The sequence below is a fragment of the Sphaeramia orbicularis genome, chromosome 7, assembly GCF_902148855.1.
Source record: "Sphaeramia orbicularis chromosome 7, fSphaOr1.1, whole genome shotgun sequence".
NCBI lineage: Eukaryota > Metazoa > Chordata > Actinopteri > Kurtiformes > Apogonidae > Sphaeramia > Sphaeramia orbicularis.
Window position 1 is genome coordinate 37,313,355 of NC_043963.1, and position 17,284 is coordinate 37,330,638.

A 17,284-nucleotide genomic window follows, 5' to 3' on the forward strand; every position below is an offset into this window, starting at 1 on the left:
AATTGCTAAGTAGACAATGGACTCAGTGTGTCCCATTTGGTAAAACTGAATGGCTACATCAACTGTATGTGAAATGCTGAATACTAACGTGAGATTTTTGACATTTGGCAGCAGGCTATAACACAATACGAATAGCATAGTAGAGCAAACACTAACAGGTCTTTCATATTTTTTACTGCATACTTTACTTTGTGCATCCCTACCTTTAGAAATGGTTGTGTAATGTGATCTTTGGAAAACTACAGTAGTAACTGATATAAAAGCTGAACATTTTGTGTTGATATTTTGACAGCCTGTTTGATTTCTTGCTTTGAAACAACTAGATAATCCAATAACAATATTTAGTATCAGTGGAATGTCAGTGCAGTTACAAATTCCTGCTATTTGTTCAGTAAGTAGGTCTGTGTAATTTTAAAGTTGTAGAAGTAATTAAACATTTTATGTTTGAGGTTAAATTTTAGAGGTATAAATTGGACAATATTTTTCTCATGCCTGCCAACATGTTCCCAAGGCCTACTTACAGTATTCTGTTATGCCCTTGTATGTGTGTCATGCAACAGTAACTCACCCTTAATTCTAATTTGCTGAGTTTGGTTTAATATGTATTGGAGACATTCATATGTGGAAAAATTGTTACATGTGTGAACACCACACCCACTACAACGCTGGACTCCTGAGGAGACACATGCAGAGCTCCAAACATCTGCAGAGAAGGCAACTAGTGTTTGTGAGTCCTCACTGATGAGGCAGCTTTTAAGTTGTGTAGCCCATCTGCACCTGTGATGACTTCTGTTAAAATGGAAAATTGAGCAATGTACACTTTGATGTCATGGGAAAGGAAAATCCATAGAGCCCATGCGAAGCTGTTCACATACCTGCAAGTGCATTTGGGCACTTAATGTGACCGATTATCAATAAATTGTTCATTTGAAGGGAAACATGTTTCTTCGATGGATGTGAATTGAAGAAACAAGCTGCCATACCTTATTGTGTTTCGAAGGAGTTGTCACTTGAAATTTTGTTTCTGCACACGAAAAGGGAGACAATTTGCGGTTCGATTAGCTCCAGAGAAGAGAGACCCCTGTTTCATTTGAGGATCGCTGTTTGCTTACAGGCCTGTTCTCAGCTCCTAAGTTGTCCATCATTAATCCCCCCCCTCATGATCCCCTGTTATCCCCTCAAGTCTTCCTGCTGGCATGTGAACACCACAGCAGGACCGAGGAGCCCCTGCTTCCCTTTGCTTCCAGTCCAGTTTGTGCTGTGAAACAGAGGCAGATGCAGACAGTGGTGCAGTTCGGGAGGCAAGGGCCGGAGCAAACAACAGCACGTTCCAGTATCCTGTTGTCTTCCTCCGGTTGTTACTCTAAAGGTTTTATGTGCTTTGTTCCTGGTTCTGAATAGGAGCTGAGGGAATCCCATCACCGGCCGTCACACACTCCACTCAGGAGATTGTGGGTGGCACCGCTCTGAAATTTCCATAGCATCTACAGTTCAAGCTGTCTCACTGCAGAGGCCAAGCTGAACCACTGGGCTGCTCTGTCTTTGTAAATCCTTGCCCAGTTATGATTTGATTTGACTTAATATCTGGCTCAGGGAAGAGGATTGGCCCCCAACCTCAGCTAGGAATATTGTTTCCCCCATCATTGTGTTTTGTGTGTTCGCTCTGGTTGAACCTCTCCTAGGAACGAGTGAAGAGGTGTGTTTGCTGTGCTGAAGCTGTACTCGATCGTCACCTGATATCTGCTCCAGCATGGAAATGAAATACGAACAAGCCAAATTGTTTTCCCTTTTTGGCACGCCTGGAAGGAATCCACACTACGGACCCCGCCCTTTCCCAGAGTCCTTCCATCAGACTTGTTTGTTTCAGTAATGCCCTTTTGTAAGTTAAACCCATTTACACAGGAAAACGGTTTTCCAGTTGCTACAGCCATCCTTCCATTTTAGTCTTATTATGAAAACAAATGCTGTGTTTTGAGCTGAGGAGCCCTTACTTCACTAGAGAAACATTGCCATCTTGAGGACCATCGAGCACCTGCCTTCCTCTCCTGACAAATTACACTCACGCACATCTGATACCCAGGACAGAGCTGGTATTAAAAAGAGCATGATGGTGAGTAAGGAGTAAAAATGCTGCCTGCCAGGTCTGTATCGATGGCTAAAGCAGCAGTGGTAAGTATAAAGTGTCAACAACACATGTTTTACAATAGCAAATGTTAAATGGTACTCTAGCTTCTAGCCTTTCTCATTACTGAAACTATACTGGTGGAAATCAGTAACAAAATAATAGCACTATTAACTGCCCACAATGTCATAATGTAAGTACACTCAGAATGCAGGAACAATCAGAATAAAATAATGACTAATTCCAAATTTTATAAAATAGACTTTGGTGCACTTACATGTTTAGTTTAGGATTTGCAAAATTGCTGTTCTGTAAAAATGTACTAAGGATGATGTAGAGTTTTGTTCTGTTTTACAGTCTAGAGTTCTGTTCAGATAAGATGACCCAAACAGCATAAGTGTGATTGACATTGCTGACTCAACAAAGTGCCATTAAATGTTAGTGATGGAAAGAGAAAAGGCCAAAGCAAGAACGACAAAATAATGTGGTCACTCAGACAGGTTGGACTCTTAAAGCTTCAAGCAAGACATTGATTAATGTTAAACATTGTCAGTTAGCCACTCGTATTACAACGTTGGAAAAGGAGCCCAAAGCCTTAAATATTCAGATGTTACAGTGAGGGAAGTAGAAGAAGGCATCTGGGTTGAAATTACTTTTTGGTAAAGACTACAGGCCATAAAAGACAGCTAATATGTGATAAAATATTGATAAAGTGAGATTCAAGGAGGCCTAGTCCCCAGGAGAAATGAATCCATCACATGACGCCAGTTGCTCACAGAAACACAATACTAACGTAAAATTGATCAGTCTGCAGCCGGTTTAATCTGGCATCCAGCACCTCAGTGACACCAGTCTGCCTTTGACTCTGATCAGGAAAGTCAGCAACATTAAGTGTTTGGTATTCACACACAGTTGGTGTTTGACTTTAAAAATGTAAGACTGTTTAAAGTAAAAAACTCAATTTTCCTCTTATACAATTTATCAGTGAATCCTTATTAATAAGACAATGTCAGAGTCTCTTTATTTCTAAATGAAAGGAACATTTTGCTAAATACTTCTAGATACTGATTTACATGCTATATTCTGGAGTCTTTCCATGAAATGTATATTAAATGTACTTTCTAAATTGCCTTTATATAAACCTAGTCATTTTACAAACCTGTTTGGTCTTCACCTTCATCTTCTTACAGAACAGTGAAAAAATAATTAAAATATTGTAGGATACATTTAAACATTCCTATTTGTGGTCCACAGTAACTGCACCACAGTTAATTGTTCTCCAAACCAGTCACTTGGACTGGTGTTTTACCGCTAACAGTTTTTAAATGACAGAACAGTTGCATACAGAGTATTCACACTGTTGTATGGTAACAGTTCAAATTATAAACTGGTCAAAGTTAAAACACATCTTTATGTTTTCCATACAGATGTCTCCTGGACAGTTGACAGGTCACTTTGTTTCCAGGGCACCAGAGACTCATCATGACTGTAAGTAACAGGTTTATTTGAGTAAAAATACTGTAACAGTAAGAAATTACTGAATTTTAACTTTTACCCAAGACAAATTATTGCAACTTTTCCTAATTTCATTGAGTTTAAAATCAATAAATTCAATGAAAATTTCAATAATTTGCCTTGGGTAAAGAGGTAAACCACAAATGTTTTTTTTTTTTTTTTTTTTAATTTTTTTTATTTTAGTTCAAAATGGAACTGAATGTAATATAGATGAATGTATACATGTGCACATTACCACCAGTATGTCTGAAAAAATACATCAATAAAATATGTTAAAGACACTGCAACATGTGAATTCTTATTTTTTTTACCTGCCATCAGCGAATTTATTGCTCTGATTTCTGAATCACACAAGAACAGAGACATTGAGAAACACGCCAGTTTATTACTGCTGACGGTGCATTGTTAAAATGAACTCTATGGGAACAGGATATCTTTGATTGGTTAAGTATAATCTCTAAACTTGATCAGTTAACAAATCCAGAAGCCAGAGTAGTGACAAAACGGTGCTTCACCCATAAATGTAACCAACATATATGATCAAACAGCGTCAGATGGAGCTCAGTTCCTTATCAGTGATATTTGACACATCACCAACAGGATATACATTTCTTTAAGGTATTGCTTTAGCACACACCTCTGTAAAACAACCAAATGACTAATAAGTAAAATCCAAAACCTACTCTTAAAGCATCAAAAACTTTTCATAAAAGACTTATAGTACAAAATATTCAGTGGCCCTCAATCTCAGGAACATAGCGGTGGTGAATGTAACTCGTGAGCCAAAAGAGCTTTTGTGCATGACTGTCCTTATTGAAACAATACAAAGAGCCTTGCTCAGTATTGTGAAAGTGAGTTGAGGGGGAATAATTTGGTACTAATTGAGACAGCATTCTTTGAGTAGAAGTCTTCCACACCCACAAGAGGGCAGTGTAACAAAACACATACATATTAGGCCATGGAGATGGCTTAGAATAACGGATGGTCACAGAGGTTAGAAATTATCAACACTGTCCACATTGTTTCCTAAAAAATAAGCTTCAAGTTGTAGGTAGATTTCTAATGTGTCTTTGGCTGACATCACAGGAAGTTAGTAAAGATACATTTCAGTACCTTATAAGGCAAACAGTGGTGAAAAACAAGGAACCCACTGAAAACACAAAATAAACATCTACTGCATTAAAAAAAGATTCCACAACCAATAAGACTCCCATGTATAACACAACATAATTAAAAGTTGCATTGCCATTAGTTGGCTGCCTGCAGGCACTGAAGAGGCTGTGCAACAGTTTCCAGTTGGGGTAACGTGCAGTGCGAATTTATCCGGGCAACATCAGCAAACGTCCTGTAATACAGCTGGTCAGAGATTCACACAGACATAAAAAGTTGACACTGTAAAGAAAGAAAACCCTGCTGTTTCAGTGGAGCCCGTCAGCTCCGTTGGCCGCTGGTCCAACTGTGTTCAAAATATTCAGATTAAAACTCGACCAAACGTGTTTTCACATAGAATCCAAAAGGACAGTGAGTGCGTGTGTCCTGACAGTCACACCAAAATCTGTGTGAGTTTGCGTGCACTTGCATAGGACGGCCCACGTGATAAGCTAGGTGTGACCTTTATCTTACATTAAAGTGTCATCACCAACTTACCATCATCGTCTCACAATAGGCAAATGGCAGTCTCTAGTTTGATGTGTAGTGCTTGGAGGTTACAACTGAGGTTTTTAGTTTAATATAAAACATTATTTTTTTTTTTAATAAATGCCAGTACATGCTATACAATAAACCCCATGCCTACAATGCTCTTGTCGGGGCAAGATACACATTTTCTGTCTGTTAAACTACTGAAGCTTTAATTGCTTTTTGGCTTTGCAGATTATAGTATTATGTCACAGAAGCAGGCCGTAATCATGTAGTTTACTCAGTATCGTAACTATCTGGCAGTAAAAGGTCAGAGGAAATATCATGCAGCATTATCATAACCTGGCCCAAAGTGCATGTCTGTGAGTACAGGTATACAGATACAGGAGGTTTCCAAAGAAGGTTGATCTTCAATTATGTGCTTCCATTACATGAAAAACATTTAGTTTAAATGCATAGCTAAGTACCATCAATTTATGTGCATTCGGATGTTACTGTAAAGTGATTGTAATATTATTGAAAATAGAATTATATGCTTTAATAAGTTATGGTTGCAGAGCTCCTGTAAAAAAGTGCTGGATGTCTATTGTGTGATACCATTTTCAGGTTTGATACATGTGCCTCTTATAAGATAAACAGGGTATAATATTTTTGCAAAATGCTAAATTTTGGCTCTTACGACGTACACCACAATCACTATTCACCAATGTCCTATGATATAAATGTTCTTAGTCATCATGGAGTCATAATCTTCTCTGCAGAAATAAAGGGGTCACTTAGGGTGTAACCTTAGGCCAGAGTCACATTCAGGTCTAAGGTATGCAGGCCCAAGGCAAGTCATGAGCATGCTGGTTCAAGAACGAAGGCATTCCCTGGTTTTCATTCCTCTACACAGCGCCGTTCTGCAGCCGGTCAGGGGTGAAGCAGCCGTTGGTTTTACAGCTGCTCTCAGCTGTCTTGGATTGGGCTAATTTCTTCCTGGCCTTCCAACGCTGAGCCAGTGGCTCCATGAACAGAGACAGAGAGGAGAGCAGATAGCAGAGGCCGGCCAGGTAAAAAGAACAGTCGTACGTCTGAGTGTAGTCGTACAGAAATCCTGAAAAACAACACCAACAAAGGACCGGTCAGATATAAACAAATGCATTCAACAAGATGGAGAAAATAGACAACGGCTTCCTAATGGTGTCTTTAATTGAGACTCTTAAGGTCACAGGCTGCTTTTTGATTCATTCAAATAAAGACCCAATGCTACTTACCAAAGTACTTCCCAAATTAATTTTTCTCTATTTCTAACCTTTCTTAACCAATTTATCACCATTTGTTATAATATCATGCATTTTTACAGCGAAAATCATGTATTTTCTTATATTTAATTCACTGATCGAGTAGATGTTCGTTACAGCTCAGAGTAAATTCAAAGGTTATTATTTCAAAACAGAGAAAACTGAAGAAAAACTGACTTTTCTAAAAAATATATACAATTAACTGAACATAAGCCAAGTGCCTTCATCCACCGTTATTTATCAGTCTATGTTGCAGAAGATGATAGTGTTTGCATGACCACTACAGAATGTCCAAATGGGTCATATCTAATGACCATGAAATGATGACAAACTGTATTTTACAACAATTATTTACATGGATTGAAAGGATTCGTAGATTAACAGGTATTAAACAGTTTAGATCAGTGGCTGCTTTTGGTCATCGGTGGACGTTTGGGTCTTTATGGGTTAAACAAAATCAAGTGACACATTTTCAGTTTCAAAACCTCCTCATTACTGATTTATTCAAGTTAAACTGCAGACTTGAAATCTACAAAGAATTAAACAATGGTTTATAACTATCATTCAGTTCTTCATCAGCTGTTACATCCAGCTTTATTTTGAAAGCTTCCTGTTGGGGTTCCTGCCGGTCCATCTACATAAGCAGACCCTTTATTTCACTCTGTCTCTGTTTCAGTTCTACAGGCCACCTGCTTCAGCAGCACACTTAGGTGCTTCTATCAAGATGTTTGGGCTTCGTTTTGGTTTGATTCAGTTTTCCACTGTGTCAATAAACTTTAGTTTATCTGTTACTCATGGTCCTGTGTCCATCATTATGTGTGGGTCAGGAGCCAGCTGTAACATAATAATGGGGGCTCGTCGGGACGATAGAGTTATCCACAATTTTACAAGACAGGGGCCTGGGCAGGTTCTAGTGTTGAAACCTTGTGTGGTGCATTTAAAGTTGTGGCTGCTGTCCGATTGTTAGCCCTGGTTGTTTGTGTGAGGTTGAGTGAGTTGGCTTCTGTGTTAGCTCATTTTTGTTAATTCTGGGCTAGTGTGTGTGTGTGTGTGTGTGTGTAGGTGTAGGTGTGTGTGTGTGTGTGTGGTTCTGCTGAGTAGACTACATAGTGTAGTACTCAGGGGTTTGTGAAGGACTGCATTTGGATGCTTGTGTGAGTGTGGTGTTTGCTGCACTTTGTAGCTGTTGTTTCCCATTACGTGTGATATTCTTGTGAATCATTTTGTAGGTTAGTGGCAGGTGAGTGTTGCTACTGTTTAGTGTGTTTGTTTATATTCACTTTGTCGTAATGTTTGATTTGCACATGTTTGTTTGCTGATCCTGATGTGCAGCAACTTTGGTCCTGCACAAAAAAGGACCTTCAATTGGGTGCAAGACACTATGACAACATTATGCAGAGAAACACTAATAGGAAGATTTCTGTAAAACTATTGTGAATGCTCTGGTTAAGCAGGATATTTTGGTAGTAGAGAGACATTGCATGGTGCTTATGGAGTAGCAAAACAGGTAATGGCAAAAACACAAGCTACAATGAATCTGCAATTTGACAAAAATGCAGTTCAACATTTTCAACCTGGCAACTCGGTGTTGACATTCTTGCTAATACTAGGTTCTTTGTTGTACACCATATTTGCTGGTCCTCATGCAACTGAGAAGGAAACCCTTGTTGTCAGTCCTAGAGTATTTTGAAGTGTATGTGACATGTTCTCTCCCATCAGTTGTTGTGTACACAGAACATTATCCACTGGTATTTAATGTACAACAACCACCAGAAGCTGACGCATTGGGCCAACATCACTGAAAATTACAACTTGGACATCGTCGCAAAAAAGGCCAGGAAAACATTGCTGCTGATGCTCTATCAAGGGTTCATGGGCACCACCCTTCAGGTGCCATCTTAATGGGGAGGGGGGTGTTACATCCAGCTTTATTTTGAAAGCTTCCTGTTGGGGTTCCTGCCGGTCCACCTATATAAGCAGACCCTTTATTTCACTCTCTCTGTTTCAGTTTTACAGGCCACCTGCTTCAGCAGCACACTTAAGTGCTTCTATCAAGACGTTTGGTCTTTGTTTTGGTCTGATTCAGTTTTCCATTGTTTCAATAACCCTTAGTTTATCTGTTACTTGTGGTCCCGTGTCCATCATTATGTCCGGCTCACATGCCAGCTGTAACACAGCATTGGAGGTAACAAAATGCAAATACTTCATTTCTGTACTTGAGTCAAGTCAGGCATCTGTACATTACTTCAATATTTATTTATTTATTTTTGACAACTTCTTAGTTTTTACCCCTTACATTTTCAAAAGAGGCTCACAACTTTTAACTGATGCATCAGAGGGAAATTATGAGTTCTTTTAATTTTGCATCATTGCATGTCATCCCAACATCTAGACAGATTTAACTAAATAAAATATGATCATTTGGTGTATTTATTGCTGCCTATAACACACAATAAAAGACTGCACTGTAGAAAAAAATTACTTTTATTGTTGAATTGACACAGAAAACGTATTTGTACATTGAAACAAAGTTATTGCTTATTATTTTTAATGTTTCATTTTTTATTGTATCTGAATTAAGGCAATATATGTTAAAATGACTTGAGGTTAAGTTGATACAAAAGTTTCTCAAAGGGTCTTGGACCTTTTTGTTCTGTACTGGTAAACATTTTCTGCACAAGTGTTGTCTTTTTTCCCCCCAAATATCTGTACTTCTAAAAGTGTGCGCTTTTGTAACCTGTCATCCTCTTTGAAGATTTCCACTGAATTGTATATTTCTGACATAGATTTAGTTTGGGTTGCCAAATCCACATATCCTCAAAAAAATACAGCAGTGAGAATACAACGTGATAATTTTAACAGAATATATCTAAATATCAAACAGCTTAGGTAGTGTTTTAATGGAACTTTTAAAGCAGATACATTTGGGGTCTGACAGACTTTACATAGCTTTAGGCTTACAGCAGAGTGAGAGCACACACATGCAGACATCATGTGCAGCCCAGTGTAAACTACACTGGTTATGACTCATACTTTCCTGTCTATTATGTTCTTTTTTTTCCCTATTTGAACCACACTGATGTTTCACTCGATATAAGTGAATTTGAGCATCACACCTCATCCCAGAACAAATGAAAAACAGGTATGACGAGACCAAAGCTGCTGGTGAGACAGTTAAATGAGTAGGATGCCCTGACTCCTGAGGGGAGGGACCAGTCAAAGGGAAAGTTAGCACGACCTGTGGCCTCATCTCAGGGAGGGACCACAGTTGGTCTAATGTCGGTGCTTTCTACCATGAGCTGCAGGGATGGTAAACAGAGCCACATGCTATTTCCGTACCACCCTAAAGGGGGTCGTTAGTCATGTTTCAGCCCCTAAATCAATGGGCTCCCCTTAAGAGTTGCCCAATACTCTAGGTATGGCCCCTGTCAGTAGGTTCAAGGGAAGCCCCCCCGACCCCACCCCCACTCTTACAAGTTAAATGAGGCCAAATGTGACTGACAAGAGCATGAAGGGTTAACCTTTCCTGGAAATGACACGGTTACAAAAAATATGTTGGTGAATGCACGTTAAAGTAAAACATACCAGTTTTACCAGCAGAGGACTGACAGTGCATCAGGTTCACCAGAAAAACATTCAAACACTTTGACAACGCAACTGTATGGACACACCCAGACACATGAAAAACAGAAAAAGAATCTGCCATTTCTTTAAACGATGTGACTGAACCTCAGCCACAAATACAACTATATTTTTCTAAAGATATGATGTGACTTGCTAGGAGGTAGGATGAAATCTGACCCACTAACCTCTGTATGCATTTTTGTCAAAGACCCCAAAATCCCAATTGGCGCTGAAAGCTGCACTAACTGTAGGTTGTTTTTCTCTTGTGTGCCTCATTTTACACACTGCACAGTGGCTGCGTGAACTCACTCACACTTTGAGGCACTGTGAGGACTCAAGGGCCCCGTGAAATATGTGCTTCAACAGCACACAAAAGAAATGTTCATAACAAAGTCTTATCAACCCCCCTCAACGGTCCTCTCACTCCTTTACTCCCTGTATGAAGGTCTGACACACAGAAAACACCTGTACAAACTTCTCCTTGCCCTCAGTGTCACAAATCATTTTAAAAAAGCAACGTCATGACTGCAAACCCGTGCACATGCAGAGCACATGTATGGATTTATATACACATATTTCCATATGGAAAAGTAGGTTAGCACGAGTGTGGGTTTCCCTAATGTTTTCCACTCACCTGCCAAAGGAGGCCCTGTGAGGCAACCCAGGCCAACAAAGAACATAGAGAAGCCCATGGAGTTGTTGAGTTTCTCAGAGCCCACGAGATCAACCTGCAGAGCGCAAAACACACAGACCTGAACTCTCTCCACTTTTTAAGGTTTTTATTAGTATTTGGCAACGAAGGGGAAATTCTACCTATTTTATGTCTCTCTAGTTAACAATAATAAGTAGTATACATACCTTTAAACACACTAGATTTAAGCTGTATGTACATATGAGTACATTTATTAAGTGTGACAGCAATTGTACACTCTTCTATAAAGACATTTTATGCTTATTGCATCTGCATTTTGTGTAGATCAACTACTGTACAGAAGTCTTTTTAATATGTTGTGAGAGAGTCTATTTTATTTTCAGTTCACAAAATAAGTCCTTACTGTCCTGGTGATTTACATTTAATATTAAACCATATATAGCTTTGTGTGCATGCTTGTGCAGGTAAATACACAGAAAAAATTATTACACTTTCAAAAGTCATCAAAAACAATGGTTATGCAATGAAGTATGAACTCCTGTATGTATCATGTGACTCAAACTGACAGAAAAGAAAACATGGAATGCCTAAAAGCACTGTTTTGGTCTGTACAATGACATAGATATTGATGTGAGAACTGAAGTGATTTTTATTATTATTAAGAAAACATCAAACATGGCTAGACATCAGCTCTGAAATTTAACTCTTATGAGCTATTTTTGTTGTTATCATTATATTTGTCCAAACAAATGTACTTTTAGTTGTACAAGGCATTAAAATGAACACGAAATTGAAGAAAACAAGGGTGGTCTAATAATTTTTTCTGCGACTGTATATTCTTCTTTGACTATTTGACTATTGACTGTTTGACTATTTTGTCATTTGTGATCTTTTTATACATCATTGTCAGCTGCACAGAGGTGAAGGAGGAGTTAGAGTTGTCTTATCTACATCTACACAATGGTGTGTTAAAAACCATTTCCTTAATATTCAAACTGCTAAATAGAGCAAAATGTAATCAACAATGATCACACATCTCCACAGTTGTTCAAAGCATACTGAATCTTAGTATGTTATTGCCCATAAAGTTGGGATAATTTCGTTTTCAGACACATTCCTCTTTTTATTCCTATTTATACACATCAGTAATCATCTTTGGTGCAATGGTTACATACGGAGTTTCAGTTAATAAATCACATTGTCACAATCATTTCAGGAGGAGGTAAACATACCCCAAAGTAATCTTTGACACAATCCAGTCCATTGTGTCCCCTGCTGTCCCTGCTGCCCCTGTGCTCTGTAAAGCTGACAGCAATGACTTCCTAAACTTCTTCACAGACAAGATCAGGGATATTAAACACAATATCCCACCACCCTCTGGCCGTCTGACCCTATCTGATCCCCCTCTGCAAACCTGGTCCTCTTTCGACCCTGTGACACGGGAGGACATCTCAGCACTTTTATCCAAAACGAAACCCTCCTCCAACTCTGCAGACATCCTCCCCCATAAGCTCCTTGTCGGTGTCTTTGACACTATTGGACCATGGGTCATAAAGTTTTTTAACCTGTCGCTCACAACTGGTTTGTTTCCCAGCTCCTTCAAACAGGCCATCATAGAACCTAAACTAAAGAAAACCACACTGGACCCCACAGACTTCAAAAGCTACAGGCCCATTTCAAAGCTCCCCCTATTGGCCAAAATCCTTGAGAAAGCAGTGTCTAAACAACTTACAGCTTTTCTGGAGACACACCAGATCTATGACACTTTTCAGTCTGGGTTTAGACAACGCCACTCAACAGAAACCGCACTATTAAAAGTGTCTAGTGACATCCTGATGGCGGCTGACTCCGGGAAATCCACGGTCTTGGTCCTGCTAGATCTCTCCTCGGCCTTTGACACAGTGGACCATACCATAATGATTGAGAGACTGAGGGACCTGGTAGGGATGTCAGGTCATGTGCTAGACTGGTTCTCCTCTTACCTGACCGGCAGAAGCTTCACTGTGTCAATAAACAACTTCCAATCTGACTCAGCAGATCTACTGTGTGGTGTGCCCCAAGGCTCTGTCCTGGGACCAGTCCTATTCTTACTCTATGTCCTCCCACTTGGCCACATTATCCGACAGTACAGTGATGTCTCCTATCATCTATTCGCGGATGACATCCAGATATACTGCTCCTTTAACTCCTCTGAGCCCCACAAACTGAGTTCCTTAATCAACTGCTTGTCAGAGCTGAAGCAGTGGCTAAATGATAACAGCCTCCAGCTGAACTCCAGCAAAACTGAGACCCTCATCATTGCCCCGGATAGTGCAATCCCAGGGATCAAACATCACCTTGGAGACCTGAGTTCCTCGGTAAAGACAAAACTGAGGAATCTGGGTGTCATCTTTGACCAGGACATGTCTTTAGAATTCTACTCCAAACACCTAGTCAAAAACTGTTTCTTCCACCTACGCAACATCTCCAAACTCAGATCTATGGTGTCCACAAATGAGCTCGAGATGATCGTTCACGCTTTCGTATCTTCTCGCTTAGACTACTGCAACAGCCTGTTTACATGCTTAAACAAGAAGGAGCTGGCCCGTCTACAGTTTGTCCAGAACTCTGCTGCCAGGCTCCTGACCCGCACAAACAGGAGAACCCACATCACTCCCATCCTTAAATCTCTCCACTGGCTCCCTGTTCTATATCGTCTTCATTTCAAAATTCTTGTGCTAACTTTCCGGGCCCTACATGGCCAGGCCCCTGCATACATTGCTTCCCTGATCCAGCCCTACAGCTCGACTCGTAGCTTGAGGTCTTCAGGACAGTACCTGCTGATGGTTCCACGGACCTGTTTTAGCACACGCGGTGACAGGTCTTTTAAAGCTGTGGCACCACGTCTATGGAATGACCTGCCTCTACACCTACGGTCCATGGACTCTGTAGAGAGCTTTAAGAAACACCTCAAAACCCTCCTGTTCAAAAAGGCTTTTTAGTCTCCCACCTGACCCAGGACCACCACAGACTGATTACACTCTATGTATTCATCATAGCGTACTCCATGTGTCATCCCCCCCCCCAGTCTCTCTATATCTCTATCGCTCTCTCTTTTCTCCTCCTTTACTCTCTCTCTCTCTCTTTAACCCCAACTGGTCAAGGCAGACAGCCATCCTTCAGGAGCCTGGGTCTGCTCGAGGTTTCTGCCCGTTAAAGGGAAGTTTTTCCTCGCCACTGTCACCAATCACAAGTGTTTGCCCCTGAAGGATTCTGTTGGGTCTCTGTAAACTTAATTTGATTCTGATTTGAATTGATAAAGCACTTTGTGACTCTGTCTGTGAAAAGTGCTCTATAAATAAAATTTACTTACTTTACTTTACTTATACTGTTCTCTAATTTTACAGACAACAGTATACATATCAGGGTTGTTCAGTGTAAACCCTAAAATCCCAGTGTTGTCTTCTAAATATACCAGACAGCGCAAATTAATATTCAGACTTAACAAGAGTAAATTTTCAAAGTCACTTTAACTGTAGAGAGGCATATCAAAAGGTTTTGTGTTGACATGTGACTAATGTTTTTATTGACATCATCATTCCTGATGTAAGTAAACTTCTTGTTGTAATATATAAAAAACTCAGATTTAGTTGACTTGTAGTATCTGTCAGTTTTCAGCCTGTGTTTTAGATTTCATGGGTGGGGTGACCCTTTTGTTCACATATGAATTATACACTTAACCTTTATTAAACAGTTTAGGAGAAAAGACAGAAGTTTTTATTTTTACATTTTTTTTTGCCAGGTTAAAACTAGTTGATAGTTTGTTTGTTTTTTTGAGTATGTCCAAATGTTACTATAAAACTAGTTTGACAAGATCTTAACATGGAAAATAAATGATCACACTTGTCATCATTGAGGCCAGAGGCATGTCCTGGCCTTTGAGAACACACCATCTCCATAAGTGATCCCCCACGTTTTTGTTTTCAGGTGATATGACCCCGAGATACTGGATACTCACTGACTTAATATGCCGTTCCACCCATAAACGGATGTCGGGAAACATCTACAATGGTTGGCTTGGAGGATACGTTTCTCTTCAGTGCGTGACACAATGATGTAATGAACCCACTTCACCTTTACGTAGTACAAAAGCCCCCCCCCCCCCCATGCAAACTGTGATTTCACCAGTTTAGAGTGTCTGATACTGTGGAGCCTTCAGTGCTAATAATAACACATGAAACACTGAGCGATGGGTCTAAGGTCAAATAATACTGAACCACCATGAGGCCGATCATATTCTACAACATTATGAACATCACAATGAATAAGATTGATTCAGAAATACTTCTACTTCCTGTCTTGTTCTCTGACATTCAACAGATCAACTGACTAACAGAGTCACATTTTTTGATTTCTGGTTCTTTAAAGTTGCTGATTTTTCTCACTTCCTTTGTTACTACAGTGAAACTAAACACCTATAGGTTTACACTAATAAAGTCATTTAAAAACTTCACCCTGCATCAACAACATGACAACTGTTAATCCCTTGTTTAGTACTAGAAAAGACATATTCATTTAGAGGGAAAATAATAAGTCATCAGTTGCATCGGGTCAGTTTAAAGTTTTCTTTTTTTACTTGCTGTTATTTTGTCTTAACCTCTTTTAGCCTAGTTATTATAAGCTTGGCTCTATATTGTTCTTGAAATTTGGGTAAATTGAACATTTTTTTTTGACACTTTAATCCCGTTTTCTGGTTGCTTTACTGAATGGTCCCTAGCAACACTATATGGACAAAAATATTGGGACAATTCACACCTACAGCTTACAGGATTTCCTCTTCCCATTGATTTAAAATGTTATCATATTAAAAATCATCCTGTCAATAGTTATCATGATAAATGTCAAATCAATATTTATTTTCATTGTATAGGCTGATTTTTCTTCCAGGGTGTGAGTTGAAGGAATGTGACAGATACTTTAGAAACGTTGAGGAAGAACATTTAAAACAATTAGAATGATAAAAAAAACATATAAATTATGAGTAAAATTAAGTAAAAACAAACTGTGAAGAATTTTATAAGCTAATGGTATTTTAAATGATGTGAAATTTTATTATGACATTTGTCATTATCGTCTTGTAGCCTGTTAACATAAGAATGAAACATCTGAATTCAATGTGTCCCAATACTTCTGTCCATATAGTGTCATCATATACGTGCAGTTGTGTTTCAGTTTTAAACACATTTCTTTTTCATTTGGTACACCTGATGTCATTACATCATAAACAGAATTAAAGTTTGTAATTTCTTCAAGAAATTTGTTGAAAGTGTGCAAAAAGTTGCACATTTCATTATCTTTCTTCAATATCTATGCTGTAAAGTTGATATAAATCAGATTTTTCATGTACAGCTGACCTGTTGTGTACATTTGTGAACATACATGAGTGAACATACAGTGTTATTTATGGATCTTTTTCTTTCCTGAATCTGTCCTATAAGCTTGTATGACACCCACTGACTACATTAAGATAAAACATTGAGAATCATAGCAGGAAATATAACTTCTGAAAGTCTGCACGCACGTACTACATTATCTCATACCACACACTGAAACATAACCCATTTTGTCATTCTCAGTAGGAAATGCATCACTGAATCTGTCTTGGATTACAGTGATATTGTCTCTAGGAACGCCTCTGCCTCTGCCTGAACAATCAAACTCATCACAAGTCAATGCATGTATATGAAAAGGCTGAAAGGGGTCTTTTAACCCTAAGATGTAACAGGCACTGGTTTCTTTTTATTCATAAAGCCTTAAATGACAACATGCCTGGCTATGTAACACTTTCTTTAGTGAACAAATCACATTATTCAGCTGAGTATGGACACGCTACTTATAGTTTCTCTGGGACATTTCCTTAAAACATACATAAAAACGTAGCATAAATCAGCTTAAACTATCTTTACAAACTACTCACTTTTTAATGGAATAGTATTCTGTATTTTGTTTGCTACTGTTAACATTTTTAGATACAAATAAAGGTTGAATGAATGGATGATGTTACAGCAAATCTGTATTTCTGCACATTTTATGAAGCAGGAATTGGATAATGACTAATATCATTCAGTTCAGGAAAATGAATGTAAAAAATATGACATTATGAACTTATTTAGGTTAAGATGGCCATAATGCTGTATTTGAGTACTGATGAGTATATATGAAAAAAGAAAAGGTGAGTAGAAAGGGGGTACTATGCATATTTATTAAGTGTGTCTTATTATTAAGGAAGGGAAACATAATATGTAAATTGTTTTTCTTCCTGCGACTCTTTTTGGTGATTGGATTTATATTAGTTTGAATTACAGTGTTTTGCATCTATAATTTAGCACACATCTGAAATAAGCCCTATAAACTGACCTTGAATGTATTTTGCTGCTGTAGATGCTGAGGTTCATTTATTTACTGAAGGAA

The 17,284-nt window shown here is 38.8% G+C and overlaps 1 protein-coding gene across 2 annotated transcripts in view; it reads right to left on the reverse strand.

Annotated features, from left to right (window-relative positions):
- Positions 1–3,955: 3,955 nt before the first annotated feature.
- The window catches only part of slc16a4 (solute carrier family 16 member 4), a 53,789-nt gene continuing 40,460 nt past the window's right edge, over positions 3,956–17,284 (reverse strand). For both annotated transcript variants that reach the window (XM_030139758.1, XM_030139759.1), the window contains exons 10-11: positions 10,817–10,910; positions 3,956–6,371 (exon numbers count right to left, since the gene is read on the reverse strand). In XM_030139758.1, the coding sequence (XP_029995618.1) occupies positions 6,163–6,371; positions 10,817–10,910 (303 nt within the window). In that variant the 3' untranslated portion in view covers positions 3,956–6,162. The remainder of the gene's footprint in view (positions 6,372–10,816; positions 10,911–17,284) is intronic.